The sequence below is a fragment of the Paraphaeosphaeria sporulosa genome (assembly GCF_001642045.1).
Source record: "Paraphaeosphaeria sporulosa strain AP3s5-JAC2a unplaced genomic scaffold CC84scaffold_3, whole genome shotgun sequence".
Lineage (NCBI taxonomy): Eukaryota > Fungi > Ascomycota > Dothideomycetes > Pleosporales > Didymosphaeriaceae > Paraphaeosphaeria > Paraphaeosphaeria sporulosa.
In genome coordinates this window covers 2,888,022-2,909,867 of record NW_017253362.1, presented here as the reverse complement: position 1 = coordinate 2,909,867, position 21,846 = coordinate 2,888,022, and the positions used below count along the sequence as shown (strand labels likewise).

The 21,846-nt window shown below is 55.6% G+C and overlaps 13 protein-coding genes across 13 annotated transcripts; 6 read left to right on the top strand and 7 right to left on the bottom strand.

Annotated features, from left to right (window-relative positions):
- Positions 1-192: 192 nt before the first annotated feature.
- On the bottom strand, positions 193-1,662 carry CC84DRAFT_1162753 (uncharacterized protein). Its single transcript, XM_018178084.1, has 4 exons — positions 1,442-1,662; positions 1,186-1,388; positions 908-1,114; positions 193-853 (listed from the first exon to the last, which is right to left on the bottom strand). The coding sequence occupies exons 1-4, from the start codon at positions 1,580-1,582 to the stop codon at positions 241-243; spliced, it is 1,164 nt and encodes a 387-aa protein (XP_018039299.1). The 5' UTR covers positions 1,583-1,662; the 3' UTR covers positions 193-240.
- Positions 1,663-1,878: 216 nt separating this feature from the next.
- CC84DRAFT_1194935 (uncharacterized protein) lies at positions 1,879-3,348 on the bottom strand. Its single transcript, XM_018181374.1, has 2 exons — positions 3,116-3,348; positions 1,879-2,957 (listed from the first exon to the last, which is right to left on the bottom strand). Exon 2 carries the CDS (start codon positions 2,942-2,944, stop codon positions 1,985-1,987), a length of 960 nt encoding a protein of 319 aa, XP_018039298.1. The 5' UTR covers positions 2,945-2,957; positions 3,116-3,348; the 3' UTR covers positions 1,879-1,984.
- A 153-nt stretch (positions 3,349-3,501) lies between these two features.
- Positions 3,502-5,475, bottom strand: CC84DRAFT_1194934 (NADH-ubiquinone oxidoreductase-like protein 49 kDa subunit). Its single transcript, XM_018181373.1, has 2 exons — positions 4,706-5,475; positions 3,502-4,649 (listed from the first exon to the last, which is right to left on the bottom strand). The coding sequence occupies exons 1-2, from the start codon at positions 5,381-5,383 to the stop codon at positions 3,891-3,893; spliced, it is 1,437 nt and encodes a 478-aa protein (XP_018039297.1). The 5' UTR covers positions 5,384-5,475; the 3' UTR covers positions 3,502-3,890.
- Positions 5,476-5,592: 117 nt separating this feature from the next.
- Positions 5,593-7,008, top strand: CC84DRAFT_1142002 (DNA-directed RNA polymerase-like proteines I and III subunit RPAC1). The gene is made up of 3 exons (XM_018176345.1): positions 5,593-5,662; positions 5,715-5,819; positions 5,891-7,008. Exons 1-3 carry the CDS (start codon positions 5,624-5,626, stop codon positions 6,878-6,880), a joined length of 1,134 nt encoding a protein of 377 aa, XP_018039296.1. The 5' UTR covers positions 5,593-5,623; the 3' UTR covers positions 6,881-7,008.
- A 327-nt stretch (positions 7,009-7,335) lies between these two features.
- CC84DRAFT_597760 (uncharacterized protein) lies at positions 7,336-8,648 on the bottom strand. The gene is made up of 3 exons (XM_018186816.1): positions 8,461-8,648; positions 8,266-8,398; positions 7,336-8,096 (listed from the first exon to the last, which is right to left on the bottom strand). The coding sequence occupies exons 2-3, from the start codon at positions 8,392-8,394 to the stop codon at positions 7,413-7,415; spliced, it is 813 nt and encodes a 270-aa protein (XP_018039295.1). The 5' UTR covers positions 8,395-8,398; positions 8,461-8,648; the 3' UTR covers positions 7,336-7,412.
- An 804-nt stretch (positions 8,649-9,452) lies between these two features.
- CC84DRAFT_1162748 (putative ATP synthase subunit gamma, mitochondrial) lies at positions 9,453-10,870 on the bottom strand. The gene is made up of 4 exons (XM_018178083.1): positions 10,774-10,870; positions 10,087-10,676; positions 9,903-10,036; positions 9,453-9,852 (listed from the first exon to the last, which is right to left on the bottom strand). The coding sequence occupies exons 1-4, from the start codon at positions 10,827-10,829 to the stop codon at positions 9,724-9,726; spliced, it is 909 nt and encodes a 302-aa protein (XP_018039294.1). The 5' UTR covers positions 10,830-10,870; the 3' UTR covers positions 9,453-9,723.
- Positions 10,871-11,123: 253 nt separating this feature from the next.
- Positions 11,124-14,821, top strand: CC84DRAFT_1115772 (DNA topoisomerase 1). The gene is made up of 4 exons (XM_018175437.1): positions 11,124-11,556; positions 11,721-11,956; positions 12,008-14,305; positions 14,355-14,821. Exons 1-4 carry the CDS (start codon positions 11,505-11,507, stop codon positions 14,487-14,489), a joined length of 2,721 nt encoding a protein of 906 aa, XP_018039293.1. The 5' UTR covers positions 11,124-11,504; the 3' UTR covers positions 14,490-14,821.
- Positions 14,822-14,883: 62 nt separating this feature from the next.
- Positions 14,884-15,711, bottom strand: CC84DRAFT_597718 (uncharacterized protein). The gene has a single exon (XM_018186815.1). It carries the CDS (start codon positions 15,442-15,444, stop codon positions 14,989-14,991), a length of 456 nt encoding a protein of 151 aa, XP_018039292.1. The 5' UTR covers positions 15,445-15,711; the 3' UTR covers positions 14,884-14,988.
- CC84DRAFT_1240664 (uncharacterized protein) lies at positions 15,494-16,130 on the top strand (the record flags this gene model as incomplete). Its single annotated transcript, XM_018184028.1, has 1 exon — positions 15,494-16,130. The coding sequence occupies one exon, from the start codon at positions 15,494-15,496 to the stop codon at positions 15,956-15,958; it is 465 nt and encodes a 154-aa protein (XP_018039291.1). The 3' UTR covers positions 15,959-16,130.
- On the top strand, positions 15,985-18,153 carry CC84DRAFT_1162746 (NAD(P)-binding protein). Its single transcript, XM_018178082.1, has 5 exons — positions 15,985-16,375; positions 16,431-16,592; positions 16,666-17,223; positions 17,355-17,622; positions 17,676-18,153. The coding sequence occupies exons 1-5, from the start codon at positions 16,303-16,305 to the stop codon at positions 17,752-17,754; spliced, it is 1,140 nt and encodes a 379-aa protein (XP_018039290.1). The 5' UTR covers positions 15,985-16,302; the 3' UTR covers positions 17,755-18,153.
- Positions 17,673-18,174, top strand: CC84DRAFT_597676 (uncharacterized protein). The gene has a single exon (XM_018186814.1). The coding sequence runs from the start codon at positions 17,816-17,818 to the stop codon at positions 18,128-18,130; it is 315 nt and encodes a 104-aa protein (XP_018039289.1). The 5' UTR covers positions 17,673-17,815; the 3' UTR covers positions 18,131-18,174.
- Positions 18,175-18,745: 571 nt separating this feature from the next.
- Positions 18,746-19,823, top strand: CC84DRAFT_1115765 (uncharacterized protein). Its single transcript, XM_018175436.1, has 2 exons — positions 18,746-19,169; positions 19,227-19,823. Exons 1-2 carry the CDS (start codon positions 18,809-18,811, stop codon positions 19,628-19,630), a joined length of 765 nt encoding a protein of 254 aa, XP_018039288.1. The 5' UTR covers positions 18,746-18,808; the 3' UTR covers positions 19,631-19,823.
- Positions 19,824-19,895: 72 nt separating this feature from the next.
- CC84DRAFT_1086647 (uncharacterized protein) lies at positions 19,896-21,310 on the bottom strand (the record flags this gene model as incomplete). Its single annotated transcript, XM_018174170.1, has 2 exons — positions 19,896-20,501; positions 20,549-21,310. 2 exons carry the CDS (start codon positions 21,308-21,310, stop codon positions 19,896-19,898), a joined length of 1,368 nt encoding a protein of 455 aa, XP_018039287.1.
- Between the last annotated feature and the right edge of the window lie 536 nt (positions 21,311-21,846).

Sequence of the window (21,846 nt, the reverse complement as noted above, 5' to 3'; positions counted from 1 at the left end):
GAATCAAACAGCAGTGGAAGATGCGACCGTCACAACTGTCGGCGGATGATGTGAAGGACAGAGTTCGCCATCCTCGAGGCAAGGAGATCGCTCAGAGAATGTCTATCCCTTCAGCTTGATGCAAAGCGACGTCAAATTAATTAATTCATAGAATACCAGCAAGGCTTTCATCAACAAGGCGATGTGCGTAAGGTCACATATATAGTTATGGAATTGGATACTCTCGTATCAATTTGCCCTTTATGCTGGAGAATCCAAGTTTTCAACAACCAAGAACTCCATAGCCGCAATCTTCTCTTCTTCTTTCCTCTTTCTCTTATCACCTTTCTTTTCGCTCTTGACAGCAGCCTTGGCAGATTTCCTAGCCGCCTTCTCATCATCCTTTTCTGCCCTGCGCTCGATTTCCCGCTCTCTCTTCTCGATCTTCTTCTCCTTCTTCTCTGCAAGCTTAGCAGCATCCTTCGTATTCGCTTTACTCATCTTCCGCTCCGTCTCCCGCTCAATCTTGCGTATCTTCTTATCTGCATGCACCCCATCCTCATCGCCTCGTACAGCACTCGAGTCTGTAGAAGAGGAGCTAGAGCTCGAATCGGAGTCGTAACCCTCATTGGCACGATCAGTAGCCTGCTTACTGTTCTTACGATTCGCTTTCTCCACCTTCTTCTTCTGCCTGCTCTCTCTTTTCTTTACCCTTCGCTTGAGCGCTTGGGCGCTCAGCTCATCGAGGAAATGTCGCTGCTTCGACGGCGGCGGGACATCGAACGTAAGAGGCGCAATGCAGGGTGATAAAGCTTGCATGTAGCGGTCTCTAAGATGCTGTTGCGTCCCATCTGAAGCCAGACTCTCTGCAGGTCTTCAACTCAGTCAGTAGTGCACATCCATGCCAACGCGGCGTCGTAAAACCCACAGCGAATCCACTGTAATAGGCCCACAGCCCAGTTTCCCGGCTAGTTCCTCGCTCTTGCAAATCCCCGCCTTTAGCCCCCTCGGCGCAAAGAACTCGCGATTTACCTTCTCCATGAAGCGCCTCGTGCGGACAATGGTAGTAGCAGCCGTGCCAACACCCGCAGCAACACCCATCCCCGCACTCACGCCCATCGCCACCGGCTCCGGCCTTTGCCCCAGTCAGCCACTATAAAAAAACTCCATTCCCTCTCTACAACATAATAAACATTGAGGACTTACACAATCCCTACAACATGACTCGCCGCATCCAGCATCTGCAATGGCACTGGTGGCGCCTGACACACCGCCAGCATATCCATAAAGCTCATGAACTCCCCCTCGTTAATTCCATGTGCGCGCAAAACATGACTGTATGCGCGGACGAAGGGGAGCTTGGCGGAGAGGACGCTCGTGGTGTCGATGCGGGGGATGACGATTGGGTGCTGGGGGTTGGAGTTAGTGGGACGATGGGTAGGAGCGTCGGTTATGTATTTACGAGTAATTTGGACGCGGTGGTACTGTACGGGGGTGGTGGCGTGGGGATCCAGGAGGTCATGAATTGGGGGGGAGGGCCTTCTTGGTCTGGGCCTGGGGGGATTGCGGGTGGTCCGTTGGGGTCGATGACGCACACGGACATGTTGTATCTTCGTCCTGAATCGACCAGATTTCTCATCTTTCTGTTGATTTAATTCAAGAAGTGTATCTATTCGATGGTGGTTTTGGTCTTGATATAGAGACTTGTTCTCGCAGGTAGTGTTGGTCAGCCTTCGTGGCTTAGCATAGCCGGCAGAACAAGGGTCACTTACCGCGAAGGATTATTTCCTAAATGGGCGTGCAGTGCGAGTGTGTCTTTTCTTATCGACAAATCAAAAGGCAATGCCCAGCGACGGGGGTACTTTGCGATTCAGAAGTCGCGAAGCGACCTCTCAGCATGCTCCATAAGAAGTGTAGTCAATTGTGTGCATACATAATGGTAAACCTGACCTACTGCGGCTCTAGCTTCATTCTGTCAACATTGAGCTGCAGATATGCCCGTCGTTTACTTCAGAAACTTGCTGGCCAAGTTCATCAGTCCACCCATGCCACCACCCGATCCTCCACCGCTAGCAGCAGCGCCACCACCGCCCATCTCGCTCTTCATGTAGAACTTGAGCGCCATCTGCGCAGCCTGAGCAACAGCATCCTGCTTCGTAGCCCCAGACTGCGTCTTGCCCTGCGCACTCTGCTGATCGAAAAGCTGCGCAGCCTGTCCCATCGCCAGTCCAATGAATTTGTTCTGTCCGCCAGAGGCCTGCTCCTGGTTGCCTCCAGTGAACATCTTCAAGGCCTGCATAGCAGCAGCGGTACCGACACTACCAGAGGACGCTGGCTCGTGGTCGTTGCCTCCTCCGTACAGTTTTTGGTGCTGCTTAACTGCATCTTCCTCGTCAACGTCTTCTTCTTGGAGCTTGGACTTCTTTCCACCAAGGAGGCCCAGCGCGGTGCTGAAGAGGTCCGAGTCGCCAGCGCCGCCAGCATGAGATTGCGCGTGTTGAGCTGCGCCGGAGAAATCGTCAGACGCGTAGCCGCCCCCGCCGTAGGAGGTGCCACTTGAGTGCTGCTGGCCGTATCCACCGCCGCTTGAATGCTGCTGCTCGTCGCCATAGCCTCCGCTGCCGCCTCCTCCTCCATAGCTCTGGCTGGGACGGTCGTTGTAATCGTCACGACCTCCACCTCCGCCATATCCCTGGCTCGGACGGTCGTTGTTATCTCCACCTCCTCCATGGCGACGCTCCTCTCCATAACCTCCACCTCCGCCATAACCTTGCGAAGGACGATCGTTGTAGTCTCCTCCACCCTGGCGCCTGTCTTCGCCATAACCACCACCACCTCCTTCATGGCGCCTCTCTTCGCCATATCCGCCGCCTTCATTTCGACGCTCTCCGTATCCCTCACCGCGTCGTTCGTCTCCGCCGTAGCCGCCGCCTCCACCGCCGCTGTAGTATTCGTTCGATGCCATTGTTGGGTGTGGGCTGTGAGATGCAATTAGCGAAATATGGACAGATCTATGCACCTGCTGAGCGAGAGTTGGGCGTTAAAACCTGTGGAGAGATAGGGAGGGGTAGCATGTGCTTCCAGCCCTAGAGCTCCCCGCTCCGACCACGAACCTCAACATTGAATGTACACGTACCTATGCTATCGTTCTTACAAACGCAGGAAATGTCGATGAGTTCGAAATGTAAAGGAGAAAGCTTGGGAAGGAATGAGAGATCGTACCTGGCAGCAGATCTAGGGCTTGCAGCGGGCGAGCTGAGGTCAGTGAGGGGCACTAGTGACGTATACTTCATGCACGCGCGGACCCCACCGCCTTCATCGCCCGCTTGTTTGGCACAGGGATCGAGCATTCCACTGTCTCGCGGGAACGTGAAGTCCGGTGATGCATTACGAGGTGACCGTTGCGGACTGTCATATAGGAGCGCAAGTCACGCCAGGCTCATCTGTAGAGAATCTGGCTCGACATGTTCGATTTATCATCCTAGTCATTTGGTATGATCAATTCGATCTTCGGACACGTAGATCGGTAAGAATGAGCACGTTTGCTTTTCGACGCGTGCACAATCCTTGGTTTTGGGAGCGTGGGGCTCTCATGCGCTCGTCTATCTCAACTCAATCATCTAGCGAACCACTTCGCCGATCACCAAATCTACCGAAACAGTATCAGGTCGTAGTTCCTCAACTCACCCCAAAACCACAATCCGAGCCGGCCACCCCATGTGTCCCACCGATATCAGGTCTTCAAGTTGATATGAGAGGAGGCATGTGTGATGTGTGGGGCAAATTGAAAGCGACCTTGAACTATAAATTGACTCCCAAAGAAAAGATGAGTACAGTATGTACAAATGGCCTACTTGACCTCCCATTTCACTTCTCTTTCTCTTTCTCTTTCACCCTCTTAACTCTCTCCACTATCTGTCAACCTCTCCAAAAACGAGATCCATGGTTCCGATAATCGCGACGGCATCTGCAAGCAAGTGACCTCTTGAGATCTGGTCCATGCAGGCCAGATGTGCAAATCCAGGTGCCCTAATCTTACACCTGTACGGCCTCTCACTGCCATCCGAGACGAGGAACACACCCATCTCGCCCTTGGGCGCCTCAATGGCGCTGTAAGTCTCGCCAGGCGGGACGCTGTAGCCCTTGCTGTAGAGCAGGAAGTGGTGGATGAGCGCCTCCATGTTCTCCTTCATGGCAGCACGCGGGGGCGGTGCGATCTTGTAATCCTCGACCTTGACGGGGCCAGCAGGCATGTCGTTGAGGCACTGAACGATGATGCGGAGCGACTGGCGGAACTCCTCCATGCGGCAGAGGTAGCGGTCGTAGCAGTCGCCGTTGACGCCGACGGGCACGTCAAATTCGACCTTGTCGTACGCGTCGTACGGTTGCGACTTGCGGATGTCCCACGGAACTCCTGAGCCGCGGAGCATAGGCCCGGTGAAGGAGTAGTTGATGGCGTCTGCTGCTGAGACGACACCAACACCCTTGGTTCGGCCGATCCAGATACGGTTGTCCGTCAACATCTCCTCGGTCTCGTCGAGACGGTCACCGAACTGAGTCGCCCACTGGTAGATATCATCGAGGAGACCGATGGGCAGATCCTGCGAGACGCCGCCAGGACGTACGTAGGCTGCGTGCATACGGGCACCAGATACACGTTCGTAGAACTCCTACATGCTAAGTTAGAATCATGCTGGGTACGTGGAGCTGGACCGGGGCCACTTGCCATAAGCTTCTCACGCTCCTCGAAAGCCCACAGGAATGGAGTCAAAGCACCGACATCCATAGCGTGCGTGGTGACGGACATGATGTGGTTCTTGATGCGGGTGATCTCTCCGAATAGGGTCCTGATATACTTGGCTCGCTCGGGAACCTCGATGTTCAGCAGCTTCTCGACGGCGAGCGAGAAGCACTGCTCGTTGGTCATCATGGAGACATAGTCGAGACGGTCGAAGTACGGCAGCGCTTGCAGGTACGTCCGGTACTCGATCAGCTTCTCGGTGCCGCGGTGCAGCAGGCCGACGTGGGGGTCGGCACGCACGATCTCCTCGCCGTTGAGCTCCAGAATCAGTCGCAACACGCCGTGGGCAGCGGGATGCTGGGGCCCGAAGTTGACCGTGTAGTGTCTGATCTTCTTGCCCGAGGTGCCAGACACGTCGTCGTCGTGGCCGTGGCCCAAGACGCCCTTGCGCTCTGGGTCGATGGGGCCGGAGAAGTCGGCATCGGTCGGGATGAGCTTCGCGCTCTGCTCGTGCTGCACATCGGCATAGTGGCGGGGGCGCGAGGTCGAGAGGGCGCGGGCAAAGGGCTGGAGGCGCGGTGCGCTGCTGGCCACGGTCGGTCGAGGCGCCTGGCACAGGCGTTTGGCGGCGTGGCCGGCGTATCGCGCCAGAGGGACGGGCATTGCGGGTGATCGAGGCCGGCGATGCCCTTTTGCGGCGTCAATGGGTGGGCGGAGGGGAGATTTGGGGGCGTGGCGTTGGAGGGGAGCTCCGTTCTTCAAGTGATGATGCAGAGGATTACCGAGCTTCCAATTGGCCTTAGCGGCGGTCGCGTCTTGGCGCCATCTCGAAAAAAGTGTCGACGACTGGAGAAGTTCGAATTCCCCGCCGAAAACACCAAAGTACGCGCCAGAACTGCAAAAATGCCTGCACCAAGCGAAGACGTGCTGATAGAGCGCAAGGTAATTGCGCGATTCAAGTTCTATCAAGTTGACTTACTAACAGCGCCTGCAGAAGCTCAAAGTGGGCGTCGAAACTGTGAGCAACCAGCAGTCGACCGACTTTCCTGGACACTGGCCAGGCGAGAGCCATGAGTGGGACCTGGAGCACTTCAAGAACGTGCGTCTATTCCCGTGCTTCTATTTCTTTCAAACTCAAGAAAGTCAAGACCATGTACTAACTTCCCCCAGAACATGCGCATTGAGTTCAATCACGAGCACGCCAACAAGCTCGACCTGACCTTTTCCCTCGTCGGCGTCGACACTTCCCTTGCCAACGCCCTGCGCCGCATCATAATCTCCGAAGTCCCCACGCTCGCCATCGAAGACGTCTTCATTTATCAGAACACATCCATCATCCAGGACGAAGTCCTCGCCCATCGTCTGGGCCTGGTACCCCTCCGCGGCAACCGCGACGCCCTGCGCTGGCTCAAATGGTATCAGAAAGACGAAGATGTGCCCGACCACGAGCCCAAGAGCGATGAGAATTGCGTGCGCCTCAGCCTGAACATGGAGTGCCGGTGGAAAGAGGGCGGGCTGGAGAAGGCGAAGCAGGGCGTCACGGACCCGGACGAGCTGTACGAAAACCACAACGTATACGCGCGGGACTTTTCTTTCGAGCCGTGGGAGCGGCAGACGGAGAAGTTTGGCGACGACGGTGTCAGATCGAGCTACCCGGACATCCTCGTCGCGAAGATGCGCCCTGGCCAGCACATCGAGCTGCTTATGCACGCGTTCAAGGGCATCGGCCAGGACCACGCAAAGTTCTCGCCCGTCGCGACGGCTACCTACCGCCTGCTGCCCACCATCGATATACTCAAGCCCATCGTCGGCGCCGACGCAAAGAAGTTCGCGCGGTGCTTTCCCAAGGGTGTCATCCGGCTCGACAAGGTCTCCTCGGAAGACGCTTCCGCCCACGAGGAGTGCGCCGGCAAGGAAGGCGAAGCCAAAGCCGTCGTCGACAACCCCAGCCTCGATACCGTGAGCAGAGAGTGTCTGCGCCACCCCGAGTTCGCCGACAAAGTAAAGCTGGGCCGGATGCGGGACCACTTTATTTTCCGCATCGAGAGCACAGGGCAATGGGACAGCGACGAGCTGTTCCTCGAGAGCATCCGGTTGTTGAAGGTCAAGGCGGCGCGCATAAAGAGGGGTTTAACACGGGTCGATGCACCGGTACAATAAGCAAACAGCGCAGCAGCCGCGTTCGGCGTTTTACAAGCATTGCAGGCGTTTATGGGCATGGGTTGGCGGTTTGGAAAAGCGTTACGATATCACGGGGCGCACTGTGCGATAGAGAGCAAGCATCGATCTGAAGATTTTGTGTAAAGCCTGGATACCTCATATGTGATGTGTTCGACTGTTTCATTCATCTCAGCATTCTTGTCGTGCTTCGCTCGTACGTTCTTCTCATCCGAATGCGTCTTCATAACCCCGTCATCCATTCAATCTTGGATCTCGCGATACAAATACACAAAAACACGGAGCAGATGCAGGCTAGCCCAGCAACGCACAGCGGGATACAACAAAGCTAAGAAGCAGCTGGTACAAGTGGTGAAATAATACAACATGGGAAAGAAAAGGGTATCGAAAGACCGGAACTGTAAGGAAAAGGCGGCTTGCCACGGCGAATATGTTCAAAGCAGAGCCTCCGCTAGTCACACAGCATGAGGTCTGTAACCAAGGCCACAACAGGCTAGGGTGAAGATTATGAAGCTCACAGCTCAGCCAGCGCCTCATTGCACAGCTTTTGGATATCAGCGGGATCGAACTTTGGCCGGAAGTTCAAGTTCTTCCTCATAGAGCGCAGCTGATCCAGCTCGCTCTCATTTGATCCCGTCGAGTCGCGGCTCTGAGGTCTCGAGCTCCAGGTCGAGGTACGGGAGCGTGAAAAGGAGCATCGTGGCGTGGTTTTATCAGACTTCAGCTGCTTGACACCGCGCAAATGTGCATGCAGCATAGGCAGAAGCGCGAACAACTCGGCGGAGAACCGATCCTCGTGGTATGCTCGTGAGGCGTTGAAGGTTGTGATGGGGGTAGGTCGTGGTTTGCCCGAGCGGAAAGAGTGTGTGGGTGATGGGGTGTCGTCGTAGGGGCTGTCGACGCGGTCCCAGTTCCTATCCTCATCTTCACTCATACTGGAAGCTGCTGAGCGGAAGGAAAGGCGGGAGAGGCGGTGGAAGCCGGCAGCACTCAAATACTCCGAGGTGGGCGACAGCGGTGAAAGGAGATCGTCCAGATTGTAGGGCTCGCTTGGTGTGAGGATCTCGATGGCGGCGCGGTAATGATGTTCTGCGAGCTCCAGGCCGGTGGAGCGATGCTTGAGGGTGGTTTCGCGCGCCATAGTGTCGTGGACCAGAGCGAAGTAGAAGTGCAAGTAGACCCTGTGGACGGGATGGATCTGTGCCACGTCAGTTTAAGCATGATCGGTCGGCAGAGTCCTAAGGTCAAGGTGCTGCATTGCATGTCGTGGATTACATTACATAGCGCACTGAAACTTTTGGTAAAGCAGAGCAGAAGTACGATATGCAAGGTGGGTGTTGCAACAAGAGTTGCTATCACAAACGTACCTCATCATAATGATGTGACAGAAAGCGCTCACAAACATTGGCACACTGGATGTAGCGCCGCGACTGAAAGAGCTGCTTGACTTCTGGCATGACTGCCTGCATTTGGCAGTACTGACTTTCGGGGATCATGGTGCTGCGCAGGTCCATATCGTTAGTTTCCGGCCACCTATTGCGCATTTGACTGCTGCAACTTACTTATAGAGTTGTTTCTAGCCGTAGAAGTAAACTTGATAGGCACCGGAGGTATCACGATTGATGAGTCAAAGCCGGTTTCGCTCTGTCTCGATGTTCAAATGAAGGAGTGTATGGAGAAAGTGAGGTAATGAGAGAAGCGATCGGTCGGCGCCAAAGATAAGGCGCGTTGATGAGGGGCCGGAAAAGAGAAACGAATATAGGCGCGAGCACTCGAAGCAGACCGGCTGAAAACGTGAGACGTGCGCGCTGCGCTGTAGAATGCAGGTTGTCGGCGGTCAACTCTAACTTGCAGGGGTTATGCGATAGAAGTAGCAGTACTTCGCAGAAGTCGTGTCGAACGTAGAACAGAGGGAACTGGAACAGGAGCATTACCAGGTCATGTTATAGACTCGGCCAACCTCCCCTGCAGACGTTCGCAAGCCGGGTTGCTGGGGGCGGCAGAAGCAACTGGTGGTTTGTTTCAACCGCCTGCACGCACTTGCAGAGTCGAAACTTTGAAACACGCAGCCACCTCTTACGCTTTCCTGATGCGGAACGCACTTGTCCGGTCTGGGATGTTCGCATCCAGACCAGGCACGAAAAGGATTATCATCCGACTCAGTCGTGCCGCTTTGCGTTGGGTGGTTGTTGGAATTTTGTCTCTGGTCATGGGTGGTGCGGACACTGATACGACGGCATTTACAGTGATCATCAGCCACCCGTAAAGATCTGCTCGATTGGCCAGAATGTTGTGGTTCGACACTGCCTCGACATCAACGATACATAAAGCTTTTTGGACACTCGACTTATGTTTTCCCCATGTGAAGCTTGATCTGCATCCGGTGCAAGTTGGTTCCAGGACAAATGAAAGAGCTGATCATCTGACCGTTGCGCTGTCCACGGCTGTTGCGGTTTAGCTATTGTGGTAGTCCTCAAGGACATATGGCGGGTCTCGAGATGAGTGCGCGGTAATGGTCACTCAATAGGCTTGATTCGTGTCACGTCTGAGGGTACGTCTGCATTGTCGTCTAATTAATTGTGTGAATGGTACCCATCCCCACCCATCTTCTATGGCGGTGAGTGATTGAGACTCGCACAGCTTCGCAACAATAGACTTTTAGGACGTCACACGAGAGCATGGCTGCAAATGAAATTGGTGACACTAAGAGAAGACCAGAGGCTGATTAGATGACAAAAGAGCATATGGACAAGCTTTATTCTACACAGCCTGGCTCAGGGTAGGGAGCCGACATTTTGGGTAAGTAGTCTAACATCGGGAATCCTCTAGCTGTCCTCTGAAGCGGCCGCACCGGTAATAATCTCGACAAGTTCGCCAGTAATGACGGCTTGACGGGTACGGTTGAAGAGAATCTGGAACTTGGTGATCATCTCACCGGCGTTCTTGGAGGCGTTCTGCGACATGTCAGCACTTGATCCAGCTCATGTGTATGGGTTGTACGTACGTCCATAGCGTTTCGTCGGGCAGACTGCTCGCATGCGTGGCCCTCGGCAAGCGCCCAGTACAGCGAGTTGGCAAGAGCGTATTCGCGGAGATTGCCGAGAACTTCGTCGTCGATCTCGAAAGCGGCGTAGTTGGCTGTGACTATGTCAGTTCTGTGTCTCCAGTCCTTGTGTACTCCAACTTACGCGACTGCCTGATGGCCTCCTCAGAGAATGCCTCAATCGGGAGAGCCTCGTAGCTCGTAGCGTTGATAAACTTGTTGTAGATGATCTTGACGGAAGAGTAGTCGGTCGGGAGCGTCGAGATCTGGTCGGCGATGGCGGAAGCGTCGGCGAATGTGGGAACGTCCTTTCCAACACCGGCGAAGCTGAGCACCATGTTCTTGCCGTTGGAACGGGACAACTGCGCCTTGCACTTCTCGCCGATGACGACCAGATCGGCCTCGGGCTCCTCGAGGAGGATCTTCCTGGTGGCCCTGGACATACCAGAGTGGATACCACCGCAGAGACCCTTGTCGGAGCTGCAGACCACGATCAATGTCTTCTTGCCGTCGCCCTCCACAGGCTTGGTCTCGGCCTGATCGAACACGGTGTTGGACGTCTGACCGTACTGGCGGGACGACTCCATGGCCCTCTGAGCGCGGGTGAGCTTGGTGGAGGCGACGATCTTCATGGTCTTGGTAATTTTCTCAATGTTGCGAATCGACTTCAGACGGCCCTCGATCTCGCGCAGGGTGGCATAGGTGGCAGCAGATGGGGCATTGAGGGGGGCGGGCCTAGAGAATCGCACGCGGGTCAGTTGCTGATGCAATTGGGGATGCAATGGCTGCTGGGTGGGCGAAGGGGAGACAGCTTGCGAGCAGGACTCCGTACCGTGCGGCGGCGGCCAGGCCAGCCCTCAGAGCGGGGCGCGCAGCTCGTGAAAGCATCATGGGCGCAATGAGGAATTGAGATGGAGCGGAGATGGCAGGCAGCCGGCGGGTCTGCGTGTTGCTTGCGGGAGGTGCTGCTGGTGCTTCGGGCTTGCGCTTGCAAGAGTTGCACCTGCCTGCGCTTGCCGCTAGCGGTAACATTACATAAGCGTCTCGCAGCGTCGGCAGGCACGACCCAGCCAAGGCAGCGGCCACCACGGCGAAGGCAACTTGCAGGGCAATATGGAGCAGCGCGGCCGTCCGTGAACGATAGCATTGCTTTCACTCACCGCATCAACAATATCGCGTGCACGAGGGCGCTGGCCCTGGTGGGCGCGCGTTATTTGCTGCGACGTGGGCGATTGTTACGGGAATATTACCGACTTAGCGGCTGCAGCAGGGACTCGATCGCGAGTCTCGTTCGTTCGTGCCTTTGACACTTAAAGAACCCGCAGCCCTCATTCTTCGCCCACACCTCGCCTTTTCCCTTCCACCATCACTTGCTCGTCGCACCTCTCGCGGCGAGCCCACATCTGCCTTGCACGCGCCCTTTCAGCACTGTTCCAGCCTCCCGAAGTACGCCAATTCGCTGCATCGCACGCCCGCGGGCCCTTACTGGGCGGAGCTGAACTTCGTCGTTCTCGTTTTCTCAACGTACACCGCGCACCCCAACGGCACCCTGCCACCCTCACCATGTCTTCATCTGACGACGACGCGCCCATTGCACGTGGCAGGACTAATGGAGGTGAGTCTCTCTGCCCTCTGCGCAAACCGTCTGTTTCACCTTTCACCTATAAGTTCGCTCACCCTGCGACGCTTCCGCGTCCTTCGTCGCGCCGGGTCTTACCTCAATCACACTTCATCGCCCGCCAACTCTCTGCACTATGGCCTGGACTGACACTTCCGCAGTAGCAAAATCCGAAGCCCGCATTCCCTTGGAAGTCGACCAAAAATTGGACAAGGAGTTCCCATCCAATGGCCATGTCGAGCCTGGCGTCTCCGTACGTATGGGACCGATTGAGCCTATGGACGTCGATCTTCCGGCCACGAATGGCACCGTCAACGGAAAGCGCAAAGCTCGCAACAGCATCACGAACGGGAAATCCTACAAGGAAGCGAGCTCTGATGAAGATGACAAGCCCCTGGTGCGTTTTATCGCCAGCTTCTTTGTTTTATAGCGCGCTGACTGGCCTCAGAACAAGCGTAGGCGAACATCTCAGCAGGTCGCGCAGACCAAAGACGACTCCGAGTCCGAACTCAGCGATGTGCCTCTGGTGGCGCGTAAGCCCCCAAAGGCCACAGCCACCCAGATTGGAGAGTCATCGGATTCCGACACGCCTTTGAATGAAAAGCTGGTGAAGCAGAAGGAAAAGATCGAACAGGCCGCTGCGAAAGAGGCAAAGGCTATTCGCAACAAAGAGAAAGCTGCACCTAAGCGCAAACCCAAGGAGGAGAGCGACAGCGACGACGAGCCCATCATCAAAAAGAAGAAACAGCCCGCAAAGCGTGTATCAAACGCCGTCAAGGACGAGTCAGACTCCGATGTTCCTCTTGCAAAGAAGAAGGCTCCTGCAAAAACCCCGGCAAAGAAAGCGAAGGCTGAGCCCGCGACTCCTGCAAAGAAAGGGAAAGCCAAAGCCGTGACCAAGACCGAACAGGACGAGGAGGCGGATCAAGAAGAGGATGAATACCGTTGGTGGGAAGATCCAACCAAGGGCGATGGCTCGAAGAAGTGGACTACCCTAGAGCATAACGGCGTTGTATTCCCGCCAGAGTATCAGCCTTTGCCGAAGCATGTCAAGCTCATCTACGACGGCATTCCAGTCACGCTCCATCCCGAAGCTGAGGAGGTTGCTACTTTCTTTGGCAGTATGCTCAACTCTACCCACAACGTGGAGAACCCCACCTTCGTCAAGAACTTCTTCGAAGATTTCTCTACGCTCTTGAAGAAGACCGGCCATGGAAAGGACAAAGATGGGAATACTGTCAAGATAACGAGTTTCGAGAAGTGCGACTTCAAACCAATCTTTGAGTGGTTTGAGTCTGAGCGCGCGAAGAAGAAGGCACTATCCGCTGCCGAGAAGAAGGCTCTCAAGGCCGAAAAGGACGAAGCTGAAGCTCCCTACATGTTCTGCACGTGGGATGGTCGCAAGCAGAAGGTCGGCAACTTCAGGGTCGAACCTCCAAGTCTCTTTCGTGGTCGTGGCGAACATCCCAAGACCGGGCGCGTCAAGAAGCGAGTCATGCCGGAGCAGATTACTATTAACATTGGTAAAGAGGCCAAGGTCCCGGAACCTCCCGCAGGGCATCGTTGGAAGGAGGTCAAGCACGACCAAGAAGGCACGTGGTTGGCTATGTGGCAGGAGAACATCAATGGTGCTTATAAATATGTCATGCTTGCAGCCAACTCCGATATCAAAGGTCAAAGCGACTACAAAAAGTTTGAAAAGGCTCGAGAGTTGAAGAAGCACATCGACAGAATCCGAACCGACTACAAACGTGATCTGAAGGGGGAGAAGATGGCGGACCGTCAGCGCGCCACAGCCATCTATCTCATCGATCAGTTCGCTCTTCGTGCAGGTAACGAGAAGGGTGAAGACGAAGCCGACACTGTAGGTTGCTGCTCTTTGAAGTTTGAGCATGTCACGTTGAAGCCACCGAACAAAGTCATCTTCGACTTCCTGGGTAAAGACAGTATCCGCTTCTACGACGAGGTTACTGTTGATGAACAGGTGTTCAAGAATCTTAAGATATTCAAGAAAGCACCCAAGACGACGGGTGACGACATCTTCGACAGGCTCACCACATCAGCCCTCAACAAGCACTTGACTTCGTACATGCCTGGTTTGACCGCCAAGGTCTTCCGTACCTACAACGCGTCCTGGACCATGGCTAGACTTCTGAAGGAGATGAAGGCCACGGGCACCATCCCCGAGAAGGTCAAACAGTACAATGACGCCAACCGTGAAGTCGCTATCCTCTGTAACCACAAGCGAACCGTCGCTGCCGGCCATGCCGGCTCCATTGAGAAGATGCAAGAAAGAATCAATGGTCTGCGGTATCAACTTTGGAGGACCAAGCAGATGATCATCGACATCGACCCTAAGCAGAAGAAGAAGAAGGGTGCCGACTTCTTTGAACGCCCGGAGGACCTCACCGACGAGTGGGTTGTGGATCACATCGAGAAAGAGGTGGAAGAGAAGCGCACGAAGATCCAGAAGAAGTTCGAAAAGGACAATGAGAAGCTCAAAGCCAATGGCGAAAAGGAGATGAAGCCGAAGGCGCTTGACGAGCTCCTCAAGGAGGCTGACGACTTGGGCAAGAAGATGCGCAAGGAGCACAAAACTGGCAAGGTGGAAGCGGAGGGCAAAGGTCCTACCGTGGAGAAGATGGAGGCCAACATCGAGAAGCTCAACCAACGCATAGAGAACATGAAGATCCAGATGGAGGACAAGGAGGGTAACAAAGAGGTGGCCTTAGGCACCTCAAAGATCGTGAGTCTCTTCACTCTGGCCAATGTATGCAAACACTAATGTGTAGTAGAACTACATCGACCCCCGCCTCACGGTTGTCTTCTCTAAGAAGTTCAACGTCCCAATCGAGCGTTTCTTCTCCAAGACTCTTCGCGAGAAGTTCGATTGGGCGATCAAGTCAGTTGATGAAGACTGGGATTTTTAAACGCGAAGGCGCGGCCTTCGGGCCATGTCTCGGGTACTGCATTCAGCATTTAGTGAGGCGTTGATCTGAAAAATGCTATCTAGTGGATGAAGCAGGGTGGATTGACTCTGCGTCTGAGCCGTTCTGTACGGGCAAGATGGGTATGCTTCGAGCATTGTTACTATGCGAGGTGGTGCGAATTGGTTGGCTCTGTTTCTTTCCAGCATAGCGGTCGGGTTGCCCAGTCAAGATTTGAGTCTAGTCACCGCCTCACCGCGTAGAGCTTGCCTAAAGCTTGCATTGGTGGGGGCATCGAAAGCTAGACATTCGTAAATCACAAATCCTATATTACCATCTTGGTGTGCAAAGTCCGCAGAAACTCGATGGAGGGTTTCATTGGCTGGTGAGGCGAAGATGGGACGGCAGAGGATGCATGCAGGTGCGGGACGAATGTTGCATTGGCGGAGCGCTGCAGCAGAACCATGGCAGCAGGTGGGAGCGACATGGTATTGGAGAGGGCTTATTTACCCGTCGGGCTCGCCCTCGCTCTCGCTTGGGCTGCTCGTTTCCGTCGACTGGGGCGCCGTGGAAACACTTGTGTGGCTTCGCAAGGCATTGAACCATTGGAACGAGGAAGGCCGTAGAAGCGAAGTGTTCGCCGCGGCCAGCAGGTCGACAAGTTATGTGGGTTGATGCTTGTCAGTTTTATTGCCGTGTTGGATATGAGCAGAGGGGCTACATGGCTTCTTAAGGGGGTTCCTGCGTCCAACCCAATCGGGAGTGCATGCAGCTTGATATGCCCGCCCGTTGATGTGCAACGCGATGCGCGCCCGATATCGTGCCCAGGATCGTCCGGTGATACACGGATGGCAATCGACAGATGGCAGGGCTTGAACGACTGTGGGTCTACGTGGGCATGATTGCGTTGCAGAGGTAGGAGCGTCGGTGTCAGAGTGAAAGAGTGCATGGCTAGCATGGTCGATTGACTCGCGCCGCAAGCGTCCACGGAGGCGCCCACGATCTCGATGGCGCGCAGAGGGATGATGCTGCTGCTGCTTCCAGTGCTCTCGACGAACCACAGTCGCGCTGATGGTCGCGCACAGAACGCATTTCTGGGCTGCGACCCGCGAGCAAGGGGTGAAAGGCGCCTCTCCCCGCTAAGGGTGGATGTTCGTCATGCGCAACGGGAGCGTGCCGTCAATCAAGCGCCCTTGTGGTGTGGAGCCCGCCATGTTAGCCTGGCTCTGAAGCCTGGTACCGCGACGGACACGGCCAGCAGCCGCCCAGCAGCCGCTTCGACGTGCCTGGCGGACGCGGCCATGGCATCGCGGGGGGGTTCAGACGTCCAGAACAGTGAAGTCTCGGTGAGCGTCACGGCGGGCATGCATGCAGCGATGCTCCACAGTGTTCCCACCGCGAGCCCGATGCAGTGCATCAGACAGCGCGATGCTCGTACCAGGACGCTACTTGACGCCTCGGTTGGTCAATGAGAAGGCTGCTGCATGCCACTGACTCTGGAGCACACAATAAACTCGACGTCGCCACAAGACCTCACCGAGATTGCCGTGTCGCCCATTTTTCTCTCCTGATCCTGCCTGCGCCTGCTGCTCGCATCCAGCGGCGCGAATCCCCCTCTCCAATCGCCAGTTACGCGCCCCCTGTACGTCCTGCCCGCTGACGGAATCGGAGACACGGCCCTGAACCAACGTCCATCCTCCGCTCCGTGCAGCGTCCTGTGATAGCAGATACACAACAGTTCCTCCACACCAGAAAATCCGCCGCGCTGCTGCACTGAACCACCTTCGACGATTTCTTCTCAGTGCTCGCGCTCGCCATGGCTGTCGAAGAGGGCAGCAGCACCCCCGCCGCAAGCGACAAGCCCGCTGTTCTGATCATTGGTGGGCTGGGTGCGTCATGCGCGGGACACTTTCGCGACGACGACGACTGCTAACACTGCGAAAGGCTACACCGGACGCTTCCTCGCCAAGTACATCCACGACAATAACCTCGCCTCGGAAATACGTCTCGTCGACAAGCACCTGCCAGAGCTTGCCTGGCTCGCCCCAGAGTTCAAGGATGTGTGCACTAGGGAGCGCTTTGTGCAGGCCGATGCGTCGAGAGAACGTACGTCTCCACAATGCAAACAGTCGCGGGTTTGGACTATACTGCTCAGGAACAGCTCGCTGACCGCACACAGAGTCGTTTCCCCGCATATTCGACCGCCCGAATGGCAAAGAGTTCGACTTCGTCTTCAACTGCGGCGGCGAGACGCGCTTCTCGCAGGAGGACGAGGTCTACAAGCTGAGGACGTACGGCCTCTCCATGGCCATGGGCAAGGAGGCCGCGCGTCGCAAGGTCAAGTGCTTCATTGAGAGCAGCACAGGCATGGTGTACAAGTCGGACTCTGTCCCGCGCAAAGAAACGGACAAGACGAAGCCATGGTCAAAGCTCGCAAAGTGGAAGCTGCAAGCCGAGGAAGATCTTGCCAAGATCGAAGGTCTGAATCTGCTGGTATTCCGCATGTCGCACGTCTATGGCCCGTACACGAGCAAGTTTCTAGCAACAGCGCTGTGCATGGCCCGCGTTTACCAATCCCTGGGTAAAGAGATGAAGTGGCTATGGAAAGAGGACCTGCGGACCAACACAGTCCATGTCGACGATGTCGTCCGAGCATTGTGGACAGGTGCAGAGTGGTTCGTCCAAGCCCCGCGTACCTCACCACAGACCTTCAACATCGTGGATCACGGAAACACTTGTAAGTTGATCATCCCGCGCATCCGCCCAATAGCATCCTACACATCTCCAACTATTGATTGCGAAATTTCGCTTCCTGGAGCATTGGCCTCTCCCCACTCGTCTGGCCGAATTTGACTAACAATTCGATAGCTCAAGGCCTCATGGCGACACTAATGCACGACACTTTCAATATTGGCACAGGGTTTCACGGCACGCTCATCTCGACTTTCGCGAGGATGAACCTGGACCACGTGGTCGACGAGGTCAACGACGAGACGCTAGATCCGTGGGCGGAGCTACAGAACCAGGCCGGCATCAGCAACACCACCCCCCTAACTCCCTTTATGGAGAAGGAACTCCTCCACAACACTGACCTGAGTCTGGACGGGAGTGCTTTCGAGCAGGAAACGGGCTTCAGGTGAGTCATGCCACAGCTCCAAATTAGCAAAATATACTAACGACCCCACACAGATACCAACACGAAAAGCTGACCAAAGAAGAGGTGGAGAAGGTGATAGAGAGCTACAAGACGATGGGCTGGTGGCCGTAGCCTTTCCCCAGGCTCGCCCTTCTCTTCCCCTTCCCCTTCTGATACCCTTTTTCACCTTTCCATGCTTCACCCTTCACGATATCCCGATCCGCACGACGCCTCGCTCGCTACGTCTCGACGGACCTTTTGTACATCCTTTAATATTCGAACCGGAGCGTTTTGCGCAACTTCCTCAGCCGAGCACACGGCCGCCCTTGCATTCGCGGAGTTGAGATGCCTGCTTGCATTGTTTGGAGCGTTGATCGGAGCTGTCGTTTTTGTTGTTAACCTACAGGCATCTGCATATTCTACACCCGATGAGATAATTTGTTTTTTACTTGGGGCGAAGGAGTGGATGCTAGGTATATATGCTTCAACGCAAGAATTACTATACTGAATCTGTCGAATAATGTGGTGAGGGATTTTCGCAAGATTATAGGGCTGTTCACATGATGGTAACACGACGAGTCACAGCAGTTCACGCAGAGAAACCGAAATTCTGGCGCACCTGATCCCGGAGTACCTCGCTCTATTATACGTCTGTAAAACTGATTTCTGATAACTAACTGTGTATGATCACATACAGTAGTCCGCCATAAAGAACTTAGTCCATTTGTCAGCCACTTTGGGCAGCGTGCAATGCGCATATTCGGTCAGCCTGCTGGGAGAGTAGATGGAAGCCGTGGTGTAGACAACAGTCATGCTTCGGTTGCAAGTGGCCGTGGTGAGTCGCTCGTTGCCGACGAGCCGGCGACGGGCCGATGATAGCATTCCCACTTCCGCGATAGGCTTCGAGGAAACCATGTTGAAGACAACTGAGACGCCCGCAAATTCCAAGCAAATTTGTTCAAATTAGCTTAAAAAGGTTCGACTCTGGTCTCCGGACTGTGCAGAATGTTCGATCCCTTGCATCACAGCGCTCATGGGGATTCCGACTTTCCCATGTTGCTCCTCCCGCTAGCGTTAACGTGACATGAGGGAAGGAACCACCGGGACACCCTTCCCTCTTTCCCCACAAATCGTGTAGATATCAAACACACACAATCATGCAATTTCTCACTCTCCTACGCCCTCCATGACACCGCCACCCAGTAAACCCACCCTGCCATCCTCATCCCAATCCTTTCACCTCTCCGCCCTCAACGTGCTCCCACCCCCACCACAGCCCGACTCGGGGGCCTTCCTACGAGCAGACAGACACGGCACCGCGCAAGAGCTAGAAGACATCCCTCATCATCCTGTTTCTGCGCGTACCTCTTCACGAAGCAGTCTAGGCTCCAGCACGCGCCCCTCCCACACCAGCACAGCGGCAGATACCTCGGGCTCCAGGCTCCGCTTGGGAAGACAGACACTGCGATGGCACGACCGCGTGGTGCGATTCTGGACGAGTAATGTCAGTGTGACGATTGAAGAGGGCGCGCACAGAGATCATCTGGGTATGGTACCCTCTCCCTCCCTTCCCCCCTCACATGCCATTGGTTGATATCCCCCAGCCCTCGAGCGCACCTTCCTCGGCTACCTGCGCACCTCGCTCGCCCTCGTCATGACGGGCATCATCACCGCGCAGCTCTTCCGTTTGCAGCACTCTTCCTCACCCAATCCGCGCATCGGGTTCGTTGTGCTGGGCGTGCCGCTTGCGGCGAGTTTTATTGCGCTCGGCATGCTAGTTCTACTGCTAGGAGCGCTAAGGTTTTGGAGGCAGCAGAGGGCGCTGGTGAAGGGGAGGGTGTGGGCCGGGGGCTGGGAGCTGCTTGTGATTATGGGGATGAGCTTGGCGGTGAGTTTGAGCGTTGGAGGTTGGGGATGGAGAGAGGCTGATTTGGATAGATTACTGCCGTTACGTTTGCGATGCTGGTTTGGGTGGATGTGGATAAGGGGTAGAGGTCGCTGTGTGTGAGTTGCGTGGCACAAGAGGGAGCTCTCATGGAAGGTGTACACCGGCGATACAGCACTAGGCCCGCATGCTGAGTTCGTGTAGCCGTCCAAGTCACTTCCGGATCATGACAGATATCTGACCGGCGAAGGCCTCAGCATATATCCGGTGTTCGGGGTGCTACGGGAGGAGAGGTTGATGTTCAGGCAATGTCGGTATTAACACTAAAATTATATTCTTGTCCAGATATGTACATGGAATGGTGGTCACATCAGTCCAGCCCCGCTGCCTACACAAGCGCAACCACAACCACCGCAACAACTACCTTCTCCACCATTCCCCGCCCTATCCTAACAGCCAACCCACTCGTCGCACTCGTCGCCGCAGCAACCGTCGCACTCGACCCCGTAGCCCTCGCAGTCGTGCTCACCGTCGAGCTAGACGACGTGTTATTCCTCTTCTCGTCCACATCTCCTGATGCATCAAACAGCCCCTTCCCATCCGTCGCGCGGGACCAACCTAGCGCACCCCCACTTCCATTCACGGCCCTCGCCCTGAGATACGTGCCCAAACTAACACCCCCAAGCTCCACGCTCGTCTCGAACCCCGTCCGGTTCGCCGAAGCCGCATACCGCCAGGTCCCGTTAGTCGCGTTCGCAGAGTAGACGTCCCACCACTGTACCTCCGTGGCACCGTTCCAGCTGACGTACGCAGTGTGCGCGTCGGTGTCGAGATGGATGTCTGGCGTCGTGATGGGCTTGCCGGTCCAGGGGAGCTTGTAAGTGCGGTAGCCGTTGACGGTGTTTGTGGCGCCGAATTGGGCGTCGAGGAGGAGGGTGCCGTTGGAGGAGAATTCGGCGAGGAAGGGTTGGTTGCCGTAGCCGAGGAAGTAGTTCTAAGTGAAGTCAGCGGTTTGTATTGGGTAGGGTGTGAGGTGCATACCGTGTCGCTGCTGCTGGGATCGAGGACTTGCAGGCTGCCCTCGAACTTTGCAAAGGTTTTGGCGCCGTTGTAGAACTCGTGAATGAGGCTCACAGTCTTGGCGTCCTGGTCGACGGCGAAGAGGAGACCGCGGGAGTAGCCTACGGCGTCGGTGGGGCCGTTGTCGAAGATGGTCATGCGTGTCTGGTTGCCATCGACCCAGCGGGCGTCGTGCTGGAACGCGAAGACGGCCTCGTCTGCGACGTCGAAGTCGGACTGCTTGCCGCCAAGACGCCAGATGATGTCGCCCGAGCTGGAGATCTTGAACACGGCGTCCATGACGCGCCCCGAGATGAGATACTCGCCGTTCGCATCCTTGAGCACGCTGTTCATGTGGAAGTAGTCGAAGGGGCTCCCCTCGCTCCCGGCGTCGCCGAGCTCATTGACCGTCTCGTTGACGCCGACATGCGTGCTGGCGTTCCACTCGAAGACCAGCTTGCCGCTGCCGATATCGATCTCCTGGAAAATGCAGTCGAAGATCCAACCATCCTTCTCGCCTCCGACATCAGACAAGTCCGCCTGCTTGGGCGTGTAAATGATGACGAGCGCCGTGTCGTCCGACGTGATGGTGAACTCGTGAAGATCGCTCAGCTCCTCGTATCCCACGGCCGAGAAGTGCGCAATCTCGGCGTAAGACTGGTTGAGGATATAGTAGGAACCGTGGCCATACCCATCGAGCAGCTCGCCGCTCCAGAAAGTTAGCACGGGCTCTCCCTTGTACATCTGCGTTCTGAAGTCGAAAGGCTCGGTGTAATTTCCTGTCCAGACTAATGTCCCCAAGCGGTCTGGCGAGAAGTCCCAGATGGTAGGCCAGTTCTGGCCGGAGGTAGGCGCACCGTCGACGCCGACGAAGACGAGGCCGTCAGCGAGTCCAGTCTCGTTCTTATTGATCTGCATCTGGGGCGGTTTCACATCTGCATTCGATTTGAAGGTCTGGTAGGGCGCGCCTGAGGCATCATCCTTGCCGTAGGTATCGAAGTCGAAAGAGACGGAGTCCTGCGCGTAAACACATCGGAGCGCAGCGAGGCCCAAAACGAGCGTTTTCATTCCCATACTCTTACAATCAGTTCCACGACGGCTGTGTAGAAGCGCGCAATTCGAGGTAGAAAGCACATCATGTGGGCAGATTAAGTGTTTTATTTGTTTGCCCTAGGGCGATGCGTAAGAGACTGACTAGACTTGGAGCCATCATTTCGGGTGGTGGCGCCGTAGGGAGCGGCTGTTAGCTGCAAGTGGCCTAGTGATAAGCGGGTTCGCGT

Excerpts from the sequence above, each read along its gene's own strand:
- CC84DRAFT_1162753 (XM_018178084.1), bottom strand. The coding sequence starts at position 1,582 with ATGTCCGTGTGCGTCATCGACCCCAACGGACCACCCGCAATCCCCCCA. Across the intron at positions 1,115-1,185 it reads AGTCATGTTGTAGGGATTGT|GCCGGAGCCGGTGGCGATGG; the intron begins GTAAGTCCTCAA and ends ACTGGGGCAAAG. Across the intron at positions 854-907 it reads CCTATTACAGTGGATTCGCT|ACCTGCAGAGAGTCTGGCTT; the intron begins GTGGGTTTTACG and ends ACTGAGTTGAAG.
- CC84DRAFT_597676 (XM_018186814.1), top strand. The coding sequence starts at position 17,816 with ATGCTTCACCCTTCACGATATCCCGATCCGCACGACGCCTCGCTCGCT.
- CC84DRAFT_597760 (XM_018186816.1), bottom strand. The coding sequence starts at position 8,394 with ATGATCCCCGAAAGTCAGTACTGCCAAATGCAGGCAGTCATGCCAGAA. Across the intron at positions 8,097-8,265 it reads TGTCACATCATTATGATGAG|ATCCATCCCGTCCACAGGGT; the intron begins GTACGTTTGTGA and ends GACGTGGCACAG.
- CC84DRAFT_1194934 (XM_018181373.1), bottom strand. The coding sequence starts at position 5,383 with ATGCCCGTCCCTCTGGCGCGATACGCCGGCCACGCCGCCAAACGCCTG. Across the intron at positions 4,650-4,705 it reads AGGAGCGTGAGAAGCTTATG|GAGTTCTACGAACGTGTATC; the intron begins GCAAGTGGCCCC and ends CTTAGCATGTAG.
- CC84DRAFT_1115765 (XM_018175436.1), top strand. The coding sequence starts at position 18,809 with ATGACACCGCCACCCAGTAAACCCACCCTGCCATCCTCATCCCAATCC. Across the intron at positions 19,170-19,226 it reads CGCGCACAGAGATCATCTGG|CCCTCGAGCGCACCTTCCTC; the intron begins GTATGGTACCCT and ends GATATCCCCCAG.
- CC84DRAFT_1162746 (XM_018178082.1), top strand. The coding sequence starts at position 16,303 with ATGGCTGTCGAAGAGGGCAGCAGCACCCCCGCCGCAAGCGACAAGCCC. Across the intron at positions 16,593-16,665 it reads GGCCGATGCGTCGAGAGAAC|AGTCGTTTCCCCGCATATTC; the intron begins GTACGTCTCCAC and ends GACCGCACACAG. Across the intron at positions 17,224-17,354 it reads CGTGGATCACGGAAACACTT|CTCAAGGCCTCATGGCGACA; the intron begins GTAAGTTGATCA and ends ACAATTCGATAG.
- CC84DRAFT_1142002 (XM_018176345.1), top strand. The coding sequence starts at position 5,624 with ATGCCTGCACCAAGCGAAGACGTGCTGATAGAGCGCAAG. Across the intron at positions 5,663-5,714 it reads ACGTGCTGATAGAGCGCAAG|AAGCTCAAAGTGGGCGTCGA; the intron begins GTAATTGCGCGA and ends CAGCGCCTGCAG. Across the intron at positions 5,820-5,890 it reads ACCTGGAGCACTTCAAGAAC|AACATGCGCATTGAGTTCAA; the intron begins GTGCGTCTATTC and ends AACTTCCCCCAG.
- CC84DRAFT_1162748 (XM_018178083.1), bottom strand. The coding sequence starts at position 10,829 with ATGCTTTCACGAGCTGCGCGCCCCGCTCTGAGGGCTGGCCTGGCCGCC. Across the intron at positions 10,037-10,086 it reads GGAGGCCATCAGGCAGTCGC|CCAACTACGCCGCTTTCGAG; the intron begins GTAAGTTGGAGT and ends ACATAGTCACAG. Across the intron at positions 9,853-9,902 it reads CCCGACGAAACGCTATGGAC|AACGCCTCCAAGAACGCCGG; the intron begins GTACGTACAACC and ends GACATGTCGCAG.
- CC84DRAFT_597718 (XM_018186815.1), bottom strand. The coding sequence starts at position 15,444 with ATGCTAGCCATGCACTCTTTCACTCTGACACCGACGCTCCTACCTCTG.
- CC84DRAFT_1115772 (XM_018175437.1), top strand. The coding sequence starts at position 11,505 with ATGTCTTCATCTGACGACGACGCGCCCATTGCACGTGGCAGGACTAAT. Across the intron at positions 11,557-11,720 it reads ACGTGGCAGGACTAATGGAG|TAGCAAAATCCGAAGCCCGC; the intron begins GTGAGTCTCTCT and ends ACACTTCCGCAG. Across the intron at positions 11,957-12,007 it reads ATGAAGATGACAAGCCCCTG|AACAAGCGTAGGCGAACATC; the intron begins GTGCGTTTTATC and ends GACTGGCCTCAG.
- CC84DRAFT_1194935 (XM_018181374.1), bottom strand. The coding sequence starts at position 2,944 with ATGGCATCGAACGAATACTACAGCGGCGGTGGAGGCGGCGGCTACGGC.